At 47.5% G+C, this 17,067-nt stretch overlaps 1 protein-coding gene across 1 annotated transcript in view; it reads right to left on the bottom strand.

Annotated features, from left to right (window-relative positions):
• Window positions 1-17,067, bottom strand: part of ARFGEF1 (ARF guanine nucleotide exchange factor 1) — a 1,069,199-nt gene that overhangs the window by 33,972 nt on the left and 1,018,160 nt on the right. The window contains exon 37 of the mRNA XM_085605493.1: window positions 14,738-14,876. Coding sequence (XP_085461619.1) covers window positions 14,738-14,876 — 139 coding nt within the window. The remainder of the gene's footprint in view (window positions 1-14,737; window positions 14,877-17,067) is intronic.

Below are 17,067 nucleotides of genomic sequence, written 5' to 3'. Positions count from 1 at the left end.
GTGCATTCAATTCCTGATGCAATCGCCCAGATGCTTAACCACTTCACTAACCTTTCTGGCCTGAAGGTCAACTGGGCTAAGTCTTGCCTGTTACCCTTCGATCCTGCACTACTAGACCCACACTTAAAGCTCAGCGGGACCCACATAACTTGGCAACCCACCACATTCCGTCATCTAGGAATTCGGGTGTATTATTCACCTACGGACCTATTTGATAGTAAGCTCACATGAGCCACTAGGTCTCTAAGAGCACAGATGATTTTTTGGTAGACACTGCCTTTATCGGTAGAGGGGCATGTGGCCCTCCTTAAAATGGTAGTCTTCCCCTGTCACCTATATTACCAACGTCCCCCTCTATATTCCAGCACCCTTCTTTCACTATCTCGAGAAGCTAAAGAGGGAATTTATATGGAACAATTCTCGCTGCAGGGTGGCGCTTTGGAAATTATACTTACCCACAGTTTAGGGTGGGCTTGCAGTACCAAATATCGAATACTACTACCTTGCAGCCCAACTACAATTGGTAGCTAAATGGTTGGCAGGCCTACAGCTTTCTGACACATCAACAACAGTGCCTGCCTGTTCAACCCTTACACACGAGCACCACTCCTAGAAGTAGCATTTCGGTGCTTTCACCGATGCTGATGCCCTTACCTAACGAGATCGGTGACCTCCTATGCTCTAGCAATCGCCCTGCTTGGCACACCCAGGGGCCAGATCACCACTTCATCGGCGTAAATAACCGTCTGGCATGTGGTAGGCCATCAAAAAAAAAAAACACAAGAGGGCCTCGAGCGGACGGAGGCCTCATTTCTCAGTGCTTGATGGAGGAGAATGATTTACCACCTGGCCATTTCCTCCTATACAACTACCTGATCGCGGTGTTGGGGAACAGGTGGGATGACTTAGTACAGGAACACCTGACACACGTCACTGTGCAGGACCTTCCTATGATGGCACTAGACCGGCACCTGATCCTGATGGTTTGCTGACTCGCTATGGATCCACGCTGCATTACAGCTCACAGCCCTCCGCCACAGTTTGGAAGACGATTTGGCTCATCCCTGCACGGACAAAGAATGGACTACCTTGCTGGAAAGCCCAGTCCATATCCCCTGCAATCCCGGCTTCCACCTTATCCAATTTTACTTCAAAGCATATCTCAACCCTGCCAAGATTATCGCTATTTCCAATGCATGGATGCCGCCTGCCCTTATTGTCACTTGCTACATGCAGACTTCCTCCATATGTTATAGATTTGCCTGCCCCTGCACCAAGACTGGCAGGGTGCCCCATTCCACCAATCCGCCTGTACAGGGCGCCCAGCGCTGCATACATGGGAAGTATGTCTTCTAGGCCTTTAATGCAGGAAGAAGAAACAAAGGGTCACATCCCACTTCCTTGACTAAGGGTTCTTGACAGAAAATGGCTCATTTCCCGATGATGGGAATCACATGAATGCCCAGCTCTTGTAGCCTGGACGTAATCCCTCATTGCATGTGCCCAGGCAGAGAGCGTTGCCTTACATATGGAAGGCAGCCTAGGGCTGTGTAAATATCCAATAGCAACCAACTGGGACACTATTCTGATTGATCTGTAAATCACCACTCAACATGCCACTGATGCTCATGCTGACTTGCTAACAGACAGGGCAGAGGCAGCACCAAGGAGCTGCTGTAGGAGGCTGGCTTAGTATATGGTGTACACTTACAGTGATGCACCATGCACTAATCCAGGCGACCATTAAGGTGATTTTAGTGAACCTTAAACACTCTAAATGGGGTAGCTGTGGACAGCAGCCTTCAGCCTGTATAGCAGCTTGTTTTACCACTTTTAATTAGGAGTGTAGATTAGATGAGAAAGAACCACATAGTGTTTATGAAAAATAAGTCTATTTATTAACACAACACAATCACTATGTATATCTCCTATCTAGAGAAATAAGCAATACACATAAGAATACTTCTAAGAAATCAGGTAAGTAGCACAAATATACACTGGTCTCCAGGGGCAGACTAAACCATATACTAAATATGTGGGATGCGAACTGCATAGAAGAACGGGCCTTGGACCAAAGGACTTAGAAGAGCTTGGAGATCCAGAAACCACCGAAGGTAAGTACCCAGGAACCCGAAGGCTGTGTGTAGAGTGCGAACACAGCCGCGTGTTCAATAGAAGTCAATTGATAATTTGCCAGAGGAGCCCGAAGGAACCCTTTGGAGGACAGAAGGTTGGAGAGCCCCCCCACCCGTGAATGCCCCAGGAACCAGGTTACCTGCACCAGGAAAGTCAGGAGCATAGGGGTGAAGTGATGTTGGAACCTCTCGTAGACAATGGGCGACTTAGGAAGAAAGGGCATTGGAGAAGTCTGTGAAGATGTCCGGTGGAATCCAAGGGTGGTTTCTTGAAGAGGAGAACCTGCAAGCAGAGGGAATAGAGTCTATGCCACTCGGAGTTGACCAGGAGGCACAGAAGCACAATGCTCACCCTTGGCAGGAAGTTCAGAAGAATTCACAAGGACTTTGTCGCTGCAGCTGTGGGGACTCAGCGATGATGTGGAAAACCAGGAGCCGTTCACAAACTGTCCCACGTTGGATATCGGCGTCCAGGCGGTCGTTGCGCGGCGGGAGCACCAACAAGACTTGGTAGCCGCAACTGGCATGAAAGACGAAAAGATGCAAGCAAGGGAGCCCGCCAAAGCAGAAGAAGACCCTCGAGAGGACCCACAGACTGAAGGCAGGAGTCACAAGAGGACCTCACCAAAGGTGGAGGCTAGCGATGCAAGGAGGATGCTGATCTTCAAGGGGTAAGGTGCTGGAGCTTTTTGTAGCTTGAAGATCTCTGGAGTGCAGAGTCAACAAGCCTTTGCATCAGCATGCGATGCGGTGGACAGGGGTTTGGACCCAGCAGCTCTGACGACGGTTACTATCCTCAAAATTGCAGGGAAGACAGGTCAGGCCTCTGGAGAGTCGCAGATCCACCATCTGTGTTGCTGAGCCTCGGGAAGTCTGCAGGATGACAGGAGCAGCAGACCGGTCAGATTTGATGCGGTGCCAGCAGATGCAGAGGAGTGACTCCTTTACTCCAAGGGAGATTACTTCTGATGTCCTTTATACCCACAGGTCTTACTTGATGCAGTCTCAGATCCAGGAGAATTCCAGCAAATTCCCATTGCCCAGACGGTCGAGGTTTCAGAGATGAGTCTTGTTCCACAACGAATCTGAGGACCCACCCAATGGGAAGCCCTTAAATACCCAAGGGAAGGGTTGGAATGACTCAGGGATCCCTCCCAGAGTACGAGCTGAACAGAGGAGAGGCTACTACCCTGTCCTTTGTCCAGTTTTGCGCCAGAGTGGGAACCAAGGGTTTCTGATGGATACTTCTGCCTGTGGATTCATCACCTTCTGAATACCCCCTGCACCAGCATTCCACGGAAATTCTTTCCTAGCTCTCCGACGTCGACGAGGATGTCATAATAGCACGGCTCCGCTCGCGACTCCAAATGACGTCATCGGAGCCAGAAGACCTCGTCGGCGTGCTGACGTCTGTTCCCTTTTTTTCCCACGCCGTCGACGCGTAATGGTTTTTCTAGGGGCTCTCCATTTTCTATAGAGAAAACTTTGTATCCTCGAGGATTTCCAATGGCTACTTTTAGGAAGTCTGTGTTTAAACCCTGCAGAGAGTGCGGCGGTCACATGTCGATCACTGACCCGCATGATGAATGTCTCTGGTGCGTATCGTCGGATCACGACGTCGATGAATGCGGAAGCTGCAGGAAGAAGAACCCGAAGGCCATTAAGGAGCGTGAGGCTAAGCTGTTTATAGCCAGAGCCAAGAAGGAGAAGAGGAGTCGTAAAAGAACGAAGTCATGGCTCTTGGCGCCGTTCGTCGAAGGTCAGGGCTTACAGGTTGAGGTCGCCTTCTCCAGCTAAGCGACTTCGAAGACAGGATTTTGTTTCTCCTTCTCCAACTCAATCTCCAAGGGTGACGCCGGTTCCATCTCCGGTTCCGAGGTCGGCGGCGTCGAAGGGCTCTTCGTCGCATGAAGGTTCTCCGGCTCCTGCTATGTCTCCGACGCCCGGGGAGTTGTCTCCAGGCCGTGTGGCTTCACCTGTGCGGGCGCCGTCCTCGGCTCCACAGGCTCCGGTTCAGCCTCAGGTGGTTCCGCTTCAGGAAGGTACGGTTCCATATCATTTTTCTGTTCCTGGATCAGACCCTACGCACTTTCTTAATGCAATGTTTGGCATGTTTGGCAGGGCCTCTATCTGGTGCGCCTTCGGGCCCTGTGGGTCCTTTGGCCTTTAACTTGAGTGTGAATCACCACTATGCTCAAGCACCCTTTGTGCCATTCTTGCCGTTGACTCCGTCTTGGCATTTCCCAGCGCTGAGGTCTTCCAGTCCGGCTCCGCAGACTCCTTCGGCTGTCGAGTTGGCACCGCCTCGAATTCGATCGACGCCGAGGTATAAAGCTGAGACTCCTCCATCGACGCCGTTGATGCCCTCACCGGCGCTGCGCTTGGCGCCGCCGTTTCTTAAACAGCGCTCTACGAGAGAGGCGCAGAGGCTCCTTGAGGAGGAGGAATATGCACAGGATCAGGAGGAAGGAGAGATTGTTGAGTCTGTGGACGAGTTTGAGGGCTTACAGGAGGCCAGTGGGTTGGATACCTCTCCTGAGTATGATCTCTCATATCCAAAGGCTGGAGTATTGCAAGACATTGCTCCTTATCATGTAGTAATATGGAAGGCAGCTGAATTGCTTGATCTGCAACTGCCCTCAGCGAAGGTAAAATCTAATATCCTTACGGAGGTTCTTAATACAACTTCTTCAGCCTCTGAGCCGTTGCTACCGTTTAATGATGCCTTAACGGAGCCTATAATGAAAGTTTGGCAGAAGCCTTTGTTTGCTCCTGCAGTTTCTCGTTCCATCTCAAGAAGGTACAGGCCAGCTCCTGGGGATCCGACTTTTCTATCTTCACATCCATCTACAGAAAGCTTGGTGGTCCAGGCTTCTTCTTCGAAGCAATCTTCTGGTTCTTTCCCTACCATACCTGGTAATAGGGATTCTAAAAAAATGGAGCAGGCAGCATAGAAGGTATTCTCTACTGCGAGTATGGCTCTAAAGTCCACTAATGCAACCTGTCTTCTTGGGAGGTATATACATGTTCTGATGGATTCAGTCAAGCAGCTAGCTCCAAAGTTGCCTGAAGAGGATAGGAATAATTTCTTGGAGGCCCTTTTTGATTCTCATGCTGCGGCCCGTCAGGTGATACAATTGGGTCTGGACACTGCTGACTCGTGTGATGGGGTCTTCTGTGGCAACAAGAAGACAAGCCTGGCTTAGATCATCTGGATTTTCTCCTGATGTTCAAGCGACTCTGGTGGATTTGCCCTTTGATGGGTCAAGACTATTTGGTTCAAAGGCTGACTCTGCCTTGCAGCGTTTTAAGGATAGCAGGGCTACTGCAAGGTCTCCGGGCCTCCAGGTGCAGTCCAGGGGATAGAGCTACAAGCGGTATCATGGTTTTGGAAGAGCTGCTTCCTTTTGTGGCCGCCAGCAGGCTCAACAGGGCCAGCAGCAGCAGAACCCTTTGTACAAATCGTACAGAGGGAAGAATAAAGGGCGTCTTAGGTGTGCCTCTCGGCAGCAATCCTGCTCCTCCTCCACTTCTCCTCCCGCCACCGTTGGTACTTCAGGAAAGCAGTTTTAGATCTCCCTCTTAGAACATGTTGGTCCGATAGGGAGTCGGGTGTCCCACTTTCTACAAGATTGGAAACTGATCACTTTAGATCGGTGGGTTTTAAATCGTTTGGAGAGAATGGGTATGCCCTCCCTTTTTTAGAGTTTCCTCCTCCTTAACCTCCTCACCAGGGTTGGTGTTCAGAGGACCACTTACTGATTTTGCAGGAGGAAGTTCTTAGCTTGTTACAGAAAGGTGCAATAGAGGTGGTTCCGGAGCAGGAAAGGGGTCAGGGATGCTACTCCCGGTATTTCCTGATCCCCAAAAAGGACGGTTGATTAAGGACGATTTTGAACCTCAGGATTTTGAATCTTTACCTCAGGCAGGAAAAGTTCAAAATGTTGACCTTGGCTCAGGTTCTTCTTGCGCTGCAACAGGAAGATTGGATAGTGTCCAACGATCTGCAGGATGCGTATTTTCATCTTCCCATCCTGAAATCGCATCAGAAGTATCTCCGGATTACGGTAGGATCGCAACACTACCAGTTTGCGGTTCTTTCGTTCGGTCTGACTTCCACACCTCGAGTCTTTACAAAGGTGATGGCGGTGGTAGCAGCACATCTCAGAACGTCAGGGGTTCCTGTTTTCCCCTACCTAGATGACTGGCTGTTGAAAGCAGAGTCTCTGGAGTTGGTGTTGCGCCATTTGCACGCAACAAGAAGACTGTTGTTCAAGTTGGGTTTCTCAATAAATGTACCCATATCTCACCTGGTGCCTTCTCAGCACTGCCTGTTCATAGGGGCAATACTGGACACTACTGTGTGTCGGGCATTCTCGCCTCCGCAGAGGGTTCTCGACATTCAGGAGATGATTCCTTTGTTTCACGATGGCGCGGTTGTTCCAGTCCTGAAGGTTCTACGCCTGCTCAGTCCGTTCGCTCCCCGCATACTGTTGGTCAGTCATGCGCGCTGGCACATGAGGGCACTCCAGTGGTGCCTCCGCAGGCAGTGGTATCAACACAATGGCGATCTCGGGAAGAAGGTCAGAATCTCCAGAGAAGCTGTAGCAGAGTTGACTTGATGGGGTGTGCAGGGCAACCCGTCTCAAGGAAAGCCCTTTCAGCTTCCTCCACCTGTGGCCACAGTGATCACGATGCCTCCACTCTAGGGTGGGGTGCTCATATGGGGGATCTGGAGGTCAAAGGTCTATGGTCTCCAGAGGAAAGGTTGCTTCACATCAACCTTTTGGAATTGCAGGCGATACGTTTGGCACTAAAGGCTTTCCTTCCTTCCCTTCGTGTTCAGTCGGTTCAGGTCCTGACGGACAACACTACCATGATGTGGTACATCAACAAACAGGGAGGTGTAGGGTCGTATCGTCTCTGTTGAGAGGCTCTGCGACTCTGGTCCTGGGCTCAGAACCATCAGAATTGTGTGTTTGCAAATCATCTAGCTGCTGTGCTGAATGTTCGTGCGGACAGTCTCACTCGGCATTACTCGGCGGATCACGAGTGACGGCTTAATCCGGAGGTGGTCCATCACATCTTCCAGATGTGGGGGTCTCCCCGGTTGGACCTGTTTGCCACCCACGAGAACGCGCACTGCCCGTTGTTCTGCAGTTCCCAGTATCCGATGCCGGGAGCGCTTGGGGATGCGTTTCAATTGGATTGGAGCTCACAACTCCTTTACGCGTTTCCTCCCCTACCCATGATTTCTCGGGTTCTGAGGAAGATTCGCCAAGACCGGGCCCAAGTCATATTGATCGCCCTGGATTGGCCAAGAAGGGTGTGGTACACAGATCTTCTTCACCTCTCATCGCACCCTCATCTCCGTCTCCCTCTCAGGGTAGACCTCCTCTCGCAGTCGCAGGGGCAAGTTCTACACCCCCACCTCCAGAGCCTGCACCTTCATGCCTGTAGATTGAACGGAGCAACCTGAGTTCCTTCTCTCTCCCACCGGATGTGGTGGATGTTATTTTATCGTCCAGGCGACACTCCACCAAGTGTGTTTACTCATCGAGATGGTCTAGATTTGTTAAATAGTGTGGAGAGAGATCCATTGATCCTTTAAAGGCCCACTTGTTGGATGTTCTTCAGTTTTCGCTGTCCTTGGCCCAGCAGGGTTGTGCTGTGGCCACTGTTAAGGGCTATTTGCCAGCTTTGTCGGCTTTTCTATGTTTGCCAGACCAGTCGTCTTTATTTAAGTCCCCCATTGTCATGAGGTTCATTAAGGGCCTTACAAATAAGTTTTCTCCCACTCCTTTCATTATGCCTCAGTGGGATTTGAATCGCGTTCTTACATTTTTAATGGGTTCTCCATTTGAGCCTCTTCATAGTTGTCCTTTGAGGCTTCTTGCTTTTAAAACGGTCTTCTTGATTGCCATTACCTGGGCTAGGAGGGTAAGTGAGGTTCAGGCTCTTAGTTCGAAGCCTCCATTATTGACCATTCATGCAGTTAAGTTGGTTCTAAGGACCAGGGCTGCTTTCCTTCCCAAGGTGGTTACTCCTTTCCATTTGGGACAGTCCATTACTTTACCTACCTTTTATTCTCCCCCTAACCCTTCCAAGGAGGAGGAGAGACTCCATCATTTGGATGGTAAGAGAGCTATCAGCGTTTATTTGAAAAGAACAAGTGATCTGAGACTGGATGACCAGCTCTTTGTGGGCTATGTTGGGAAGTTGAAAGGCAAGGCTGTGCACAAGCGAACTCTCTCCACGTGGATATTCTGGTGATGGTGATTCGTTTAGAAAATAAGCATTGTAGCACAAGCCCATCCTGCCATTCATGCCAAACAGGAACCTCCAATCAACATACAATTCACCAACCAAAGTTCAAAGTGGGAACCAATAGTGAAAGACCAAAGGCCCGAGGTTTGTGAACCCCTTAAAATCCACATTGAGAATACAAGCGTATCTCCTGTCACTGGTAAAATCAACCGCTTATCACCCACTGTATCGCTGACAACTGTTTCTCGCCTACCTTATTATTATGAATTTTCTGGAAACTCTAATCTTACCTATGAACATTGTATGACATTGGGTTATTAGTTGTGAAGGATGTGAGGCCTGCACAAGAAATAGGTTAACAATTGTCTCCTTACTGGGAACCAAGTAACCCATTGTGGCACTTGACTTCCTCAGGGTGGAGAAGGAGAGGAGTACAGAGGCCACTCAGGGGAGGTGGTGTGGGCTACTAATCTCCATTTGCTGGCACACAATTACAACATTCAATGAATTATTGTTCACTTGTTTGAAAAAGGAAATGGACTTTTAACACACACCCACCCTCTATTAAACAATGCACGTTAATTTACAAATATATACATCAGAAAGATGGAAATACTTTTGGTGACATTTTGAAATCACATTTGCCCACTAGTGGGTCATGATTCCCAATATCACAGTGCCTTCCCCCAACCTATACCACACTGAGCCTCATAAGGTGGTGTCACTTGGAATAAAGCAGACCTATTGACCTTGACAAGGGGTTTCCACACTAATATAAGGCAAGCCTACTGGCTTTGTCAAGGGTTCACCACATTAAATTATAAGGCAAGCCTACTGGCTTTGTCAAGGAGTCACCACATTATAGAAATAATCGTGTTAGAGATCACCATTTGAACAAATGGGACTCAATAATCATATTCAAATGTAATCAAAATAATGCAATGTTTATCGATAGATTTGTCAATGAAGCATTTATATTCAAAACCACATTAAAATTGTGTTAAAGTCTTCTTTTTATATTGTCCAGTCTATTGTAATGCAGCAGTAGGACCAACCACAAAGTGTCCCCACAAGCTGGAGCCGTAGAACAAAAGATCCTTTGCTGGAGTGCTTTGAAAATGAAAAACTCTACTTGGATCATGAATATAATGATCCAGGAGATTTATGGAGTGCTTCCCAGGAGGGCTGCTGCTTTACTTAATGCAACCTCCAAAAACATGTGTATAGTATGTTATTGGTGCCCCTGTCCGTCTGTGGGGAACCACAAAGCACAAGAAATATTCAAATGAGCCCTTGCGAGGTATTATGGGGGTGTTCCTGTACTGAGAAGGGCCAATATTTATCCAGCAGATCTCCCACTGGTTTCCGAGGCTGTGGCTGTGTGCCGCATGTTTTTTTGTTAGTTTGTTTCTTGAAATACTGCGCGCCCAAGCCCACGGGGCACCCAGGTGCAGGTAAGGACTGTGAGAGCAGCACAAAGAGCCTTCTCTGCCTGCTCCGCCAGTTCCCCACTCATGAATGCACCTCAGGTTCTGCAAACGGGAACCGGCATTTCCTTGATGGAACTGCTGACTCCTGTTACCGTTTCCAGCAGAAGGGGCCAGGTGTACCTGGGCCTCTTTTCGTACTATGGAGGGGATCGGCTCCCCAGGACAGGACATGTCCACTTCACGTCAGGCCCTGTGGATGGGATCCCGGCGCCCGAATGAACTTCTGGTTAAGAGGGCCCCCCACGCACGCCCCACTCTGCTATAATTAATGCAAGATGTGCTGATCCCGGTCACTGGCCCACCCTGGGGCTAGGTAAAGTTGATTCAGCAGAGCATCACATGCTCAGCTGCTCAGTTAGGGGGTCACATCCTTTAAAGATGCATAACCTGGGCCCCAATGGACCAATTGCAACGATTTTGGGCTCATTTTACTCCTGGTTGAGAGCTCTAGCAAACAGAAGCATGTTCAATAGGCCTTGTGGTCTCAAAAGGGCACACTTTGCAGGAAGTTGGTTTCACTGAATGCTTGCACCAGCTTCCTCCTGTCCGGCAGGTGGGTGCTTCTTGTGCTGCCCCTCCACTCATAGCCAGCAGAGCAGAACCAGCATCCTTAGAGATGTCAGGAGCCTATACAACAAACAGATCAAGAGCGATAAGGCTGAATATTTCATACTCCAACTAGACCAAGCGGCAAACTGCCCCAAGAAGCTTTTCGAATTGGTCAAACAGCAATCAGTTATAGGTCCAAACCTTCCTGACCCGCGTGGTAACCCACCCTCCTGCGCAGAATTTGAGGCTTTCTACACTGAGAAATCAAGACTCATCTCCACTGACCTCACCTCTAAGAAGGCACTATTGCCCTCCTCTAGTGCCGTCTCACCCCTTAACATATTTGAAAAGCGCAACTCGACCATCACGAACACCAAGAACAATGCGTCATGGGGCACCTGTACCCCATTTAGTAAAAAAGACATCCACAAGATTCTTCAAAATATCAACCCTTCCAACCACTTTGGTGACCCGTTGCCTGCGGCCATCTTCAAGGAAATCAAGAATGCACTCATCCCCACCTGGACAAGGATTGTAAATGCATCCCTATCTCAAGGCATGACCCCCGACTGCCTAAAAGCAGCTCAGGTATCACCTATACAAAAAAAAAACAACGCTGACAAATCTGATCTCAATAACTACCGCCCCATCTCCAACATCCCCACCCTAGCGAAACTCCAAGAAAAATTTGTTCAATCCCAACTTTGTGCTCACATAGAGAATTACCAACTCCTAGACCAGCATCAATCTCTTTTCCGGAAGGGGCACAGCACCGAATCAGCCCTCATTAACGTTATGGATGACATTTTAAAAATGCTTGACCAAAACGAATCCTGCCTCCTGATCCGCCTTGACATTTCCTTAGCATTCAACACGGTTAATCATGACAACCTACTATCCATCCTGCAAAACAGAATGGGGTTTTCGGATCTGCTGCTACAATGGTTCTCATCCTTTCTTCATCATCGATCACAAAGAGTCAAGGCAAACCACTCTCTCTCCCAGCCCTCTCCAGTACTCATGGGGGTCCTCCAAGGGTCTGCCCTTTCCCCAATCCTCTTCAACCTCTTCTTGGAACTTTCTGCTAACTCACTAAACTCCACGAACATTCTCTCCCACATGTATGCTGACGACACACAACTCTATTTGAAAATCTCATCACCGGAAAACATCTCACTCAACACTATCCTAACGTCTACTCAAAATTGGTTAACGGAGAACCATCTCCTGCTCAACACCTCCAAAACGGAATTCCTGCTCATCTCCCCTCCGAACCACATCCCCAAGTTAGACCTCTGGCTGACTCACCACACTACTTTCAACTGCAATCCGATCATAATAGACTCAGCCAAATCGCTTGGAGTCACCATGAACAAACACCTGAATATGAATAATCATATCAGCAATGTATGCAAGGGAGCAAACCACTTGAAAATAATTCTCAGAAATATCAAACCTTTACTGCCACAAAGTGATTTCAAGCAGGTGGTCCAAGCGCTTGTCTTGCCGAGGCTAGACTATGGCAGTGCTACCATCTGTGGCCTTCCCAAATATGCCCTGGCTCCACTAAGGGCCTCACTGAACACTGCGGCTAGACTGGTTACAGGCACCAAATGAAATGAGCACATATCCCCAGTCCTAAAATCTCTCAAATGGCTATCCTACGAAGCACGAATTCAGCTAAAGATTTCCGTACTGGGGCCCCAAGCCCTTCATTTCAATATTCCCAGGTACCTGGCGCAAAAACTAACTATCTTGTGGGGAGAGAGCATCAAGAAGCACCACTACTTTCCTCTTGAAACCATCCATCGTTAGCAAAAAGAGAACTTATCACCGAGCCTTTTCCGGTGCTGCCCCAAGGATATGGAACTCTCTTCCACCGGAAGTACGCAGACTCTCCTCGACGGCGGCGTTCAAATTGGAAGCTAAAAGATTCCTAATGAGCAAATTCTTACCTTAACCCCTTCGATGCTGCGCAGATTCCGCCGCTGTGCTGACGGAATCTTGCGCGGGAGTGGTCATGACGGAATGGTTCCGTCATGAGCACAGCTCAACCGTGGGTCATGACGGAACCATTCCGTCATGAGCACCGAAGGGGTTAAGAGGGCTAGGCCCACTTTGCTCTGTGTCATTGTTCCTGCTACCATGGGACCTCCATTTGATATGGCTCCTCTTTACTGCTTATTATTTCCCCCCATCGTTGCCCACTTACACCTGTTTATTGTATTACTTTCCTTTTCCCACTCGATGTTCGTTATTGCATTTATGTCCCCCTTCCATTTGATTGTAAAGCCCTATGATATCCTTCGGGATCTTGTTCACACTATATAAAACTTTATAAATAAAATAAAAATATATAAAGAGCACCCTTCTGGCCACACTCTGAAACGCCCAAGCCCCTTGGCATTCTTGTGAGGCATTAGGGGTGGCAGCGAAATGTAGATCTTCCCCCCAACTGGTCCTCAGGTGGCATAAGGGGGTAGCACCATTGATCCTGGAGAGACTCATCTAGTCAGCTGCAGGCAAAGTCCTTAGTCCACCAGGGGCATCAGGTTGTTTTTCCTTCCACCTGTCCATGATTCTGGTGTCATCGCTGTCCAGGGTCTGGCTGTCAGTCTCTCCCTTGTGCAGGGGTTTATAAGTGTGAGTAGAAGGATCTAGATGCCAGGCACCCCTGGCCAATCCTCAGATGCCACATCATGCCTCCAACCCCCTCCAAACCATCTTGCACAACAATCTAGGACAATCCAATATGAAAGAACCCTCTTCCTCTGGTCAGAGCTCCCTGTATCCACCTAGAGGTGTGGCTATGGTAATAGGCAAACCCTACTTTGTGGTCACTCCAAACCAATTCTTGAGCAGCTGGCCCCTCCAACTGGGTTTGTAGCAAAACTGGGTAGCAGAACAATAGAGAGGGCAGGCCCAGGTGTCAGCTCCATCTGCCTGTGGCAGGGGAGGCCCCTTTGAAGATAATCAAATTAGAGGGAACAGCTACCAGGCAATTCTGTCAAGGGAAGTAAGCTTCCGCCCCACACCCAGGCCCTTTGTTTACTCTCTGGGATTAATATACATCTCACTGCAAATGAGCAATCCAGGTTACAGTGAATGCTTATAAATTGTGGGCAATTTAAAAAAAAACTTTTTTAAAGTGCCATTAGCTCAATAAGCAGACATAATTTGATTTCACCATTAAGTGCACTTTGAATAACTATTAAAAAGAGTTTTCAAATAGTTGTTAAGGATATTTCACAGTGCAGACATGTTCAACATTAATTTCTACAAGTCCTAATTTCAAATATCGAGAACAGTGCCTTTTGGGGCAATCGGAGATACTTAGGCGTGATTTATTAATATTCAAAAGGAGTTACACTGACAGGTCGAATTTGTAGTTTAAAACTGCCACAGGCAGGTTACCTGTTTGAATCTACCTGGTTGCGCATGACTGTATGTAGTCTTCTCACATGTAGCCCGGACATGCATGGTCACACATGTTCACGTGCAACCAGCTCAGTGCGTCTTATCCTAGCTGCATCGCAGTGACCTTATCTTAAGAGGCAGATACTGTGAGTAAACGTGCACAGTCCAGTTACCAGGAAATTGCCGTGAGTGAGACTTAGGGTAGTGAGACTCACCCACAGTAAAGGCCCAAAAACCAGATGACCCAAAGTAAAAAATCCTGGCATACTGAATAGGCAGAATCCATTTACAACAATCTTATTGCAACCAATGACAAGGACCACAGATAGTGAGAGGAGAGCTGTGAACAAAGGCTGCATGATAGACAACTACCCCTGCACCCTGTATCTCCTCCAGCTGAAGTCAAATAGCTGTACATGGTGATATTTGGCAAGATAACCACTAAGCAGAGTAGAGCAACCGCATCAATGCCATGGAGTCTCGTCAAGTGGCATCAGTCCTTTCCCCCATCCCTCTTATTACTAACTTTTCTCCTACTTGGCAGTCTTTCAAATAAAAACACAGAATGCATTTAGTGGAAAAATATTCCATGAAAAAGTCTAATAAAGGATTTATATGCTTACAAGGTGACTTGTCAGCGCTATACAAAATACCGTAAATAAGTATCTTTTCCGCTTCACATTACAGTGAATTATTATCCATGCTTTCCATAATATTGGAATCAATTGCTATGAAAATACTACATATTTGAAATTGTGATGTGTGGTACACCTGCCGATATGCACATACAACATCTGCCCTTTTTTCTTAAAATGAAAGTCTCTCAGAAGGAATAACTGCAATATCATCAAATATTTCAACCAAACACAATTGGCTTACTTCAGTAGTCTTTGCTGAACTTCCTCCCATGCCCCCGCACGGCTTTTGTCCATGTACATGCGGAAAAGAATACGCAAGCCACAGGCAAGGCTACTCGTCTCCTGTTTCAAAAGGTTAGGTTTCGACTTTCCCTTAAAACCTGAAGAAAAAATGAAAGTATACTTGGATTTTTTTTTCTTTGCTCAATGTCTTTTCTACATTTGTAGATTTTAGAATGGATAGCTGATCCTGGGAACTCTTAAAAGTAAGAATGGAAGCACGCCAAAACATTGTTCAAACACACATGAAACAAAACCCTATGTAATAATGTAACAAATTAAAAAGAAGTTTACTCAATTTTCCACTTTTTTTTTATAGACTATTTATTAACAAAGGAGTTAAACAGCATATGACATGTGTTGGTTGTGTCATAGACATTAGCTAGTGCACAATTGTTCTTAAATAGTATCAAAGTTCTGCTTCAGTTCTGTATCCGATAGTTGACATGATCAGGTTTGCAGAGTAACATTCTATTATACATATCTTTGACAATGGCCAGATATGCAAGACAACACATACATCATCCCCACTTTTATCATATAGTTAATGTCGGTGATGTCATATCTGAGGGCCTTGAACTCGGTGCGGTACATGGGCTCCCTCTGTGTATGTATGTATGTATGTATTTGGGTGTATATATATATATATATTTTTTTTTTTTAAATAATGTGTTTATTGGTTTAAATGACAGCCATACATAAATATTTGGACGACATTTTCAATTCAATCAATACAGTATTTAAGCAAACAATAATTCAAATTGCCTGCCAATCATTACTCTCTTCCTGCATCTCCTTTTCCACCGTAGGTGACACACAGGGATCTCCCCGGTATTTATTCCACTGTGACCATTTCCTATCCCATTTTTTGGGGCACCCCCGGGCTACAAAAACTTCAATCTCTGCCACCATACATCTATCTAACTCTTTCCCACATTATCACAGACGGCTGAGTCGCTCCCCCCCATCGTCTCGCCAATTCCCGTTTAATTAACGTATACCCCAATGTTGCAAATTGTTGTTTGACTTCCGTGAGATCAGTCGCATCCCATATATTCAACAGTCCCAGTCGTGATGTCAGCACTATCTCCTTACTCAAGGCTGTCTGCATGTGATCTGAGGCTCCCTCCCAAAGGGCACGTATCGTCGGGCAGCCCCACAAGGTATGGTAAAAGGTGGCCTGTTGGCCGCACCCCCTCAAGCATCGGTCGTCGGGTCTGGACCCTATTCTCGCCAAAGTTTTCCCTGTCATGTATGAGCGGTGAAGTATCCTAAGCTGTATCAGCCTAAATTTAAGTGTGATGGCCGCTTCTCGAGGGGACATAAGAGCTAATTACCAATCCTCATTGGTTATGGGGCCTAGGTCATCTTCCCACCGCTCCCTAAGCTTAGGAAAGGTGTCTGGCAGGTTATTGCATAGCTTTTTATATGTGAGAGAGATCGCCTTGGAGCTTAGAGGGCCATCTAACAGCCTGTCCTCCAGCGGTGACGACTCTGGTATGTCTTTAAGGGATGGAAAGGACGCCCGTAGCGCGTGCCTAATCTGCAGGCATCTGTATATTTCTCACTGAGCCAGATGATATTGACCTTGTAGGTCCCCAAAGGTAAGTATAGCTCCCTTCTTAACCAGGTCCCTCACTGTGGAGATACCTATGAGGTCCCACTTATTAAACCCAGGCTGGTGGCATAACATGCCCAGCTTTTGTGTGTTACATAGCGGCGTTGCCTGCAAAAGGACACCTGCCCACCCCAAACAGGAATTGACTATACGCCATATTTCTAGTGTATGTTGGGTCGGTCGAATGAAGATTTTCCTCTTAGTCCTCCTGTCACTAGCGTATAGGGCCCCTAGATACTCGGAGCGATCAGTTTGATAGCGATCCAGAGCATATGCTGGGTCGTCAGGGGGTGATATACCCAGTATTTGACAGTTACCAATTGTGTCGCCCAGTAGTAGAGTTGCAGGTCAGGCAGCACTTTACCTCCATCGTACCAGCCTTTTGTTAATTTCTTCAGTGCGACCCTAGGGGCCCCCCATCCCAAAGCAGCGTGCGGATTTCACCCTCAACTGCTCTAAAATATGAGTCTGGGACTTTGTGTGGACAGTTATGGAGTATGTAAAGAAAACGAGGAAGGGCCAGCATCTTAAAGAGTGCAGCACGTCCTAATAGAGTATTTAATTAGCCAGATCACACATCGCGCTGACTTGCACTGGTCTCTCCCCTGAGGCGGAAGCCGGGGGTTTTTACTTAGCATTTAGCAATTTTATCTCACTGTTTTTTATCATTGTTG

This window comes from Triturus cristatus, chromosome 5_1 (assembly GCF_964204655.1).
Source record: "Triturus cristatus chromosome 5_1, aTriCri1.1, whole genome shotgun sequence".
In the NCBI taxonomy this organism is placed as follows: Eukaryota; Metazoa; Chordata; class Amphibia; order Caudata; family Salamandridae; genus Triturus; species Triturus cristatus.
The sequence above is the reverse complement of the archived record's forward strand: the minus strand, read 5'-3'. Positions and strand labels throughout refer to the sequence as shown.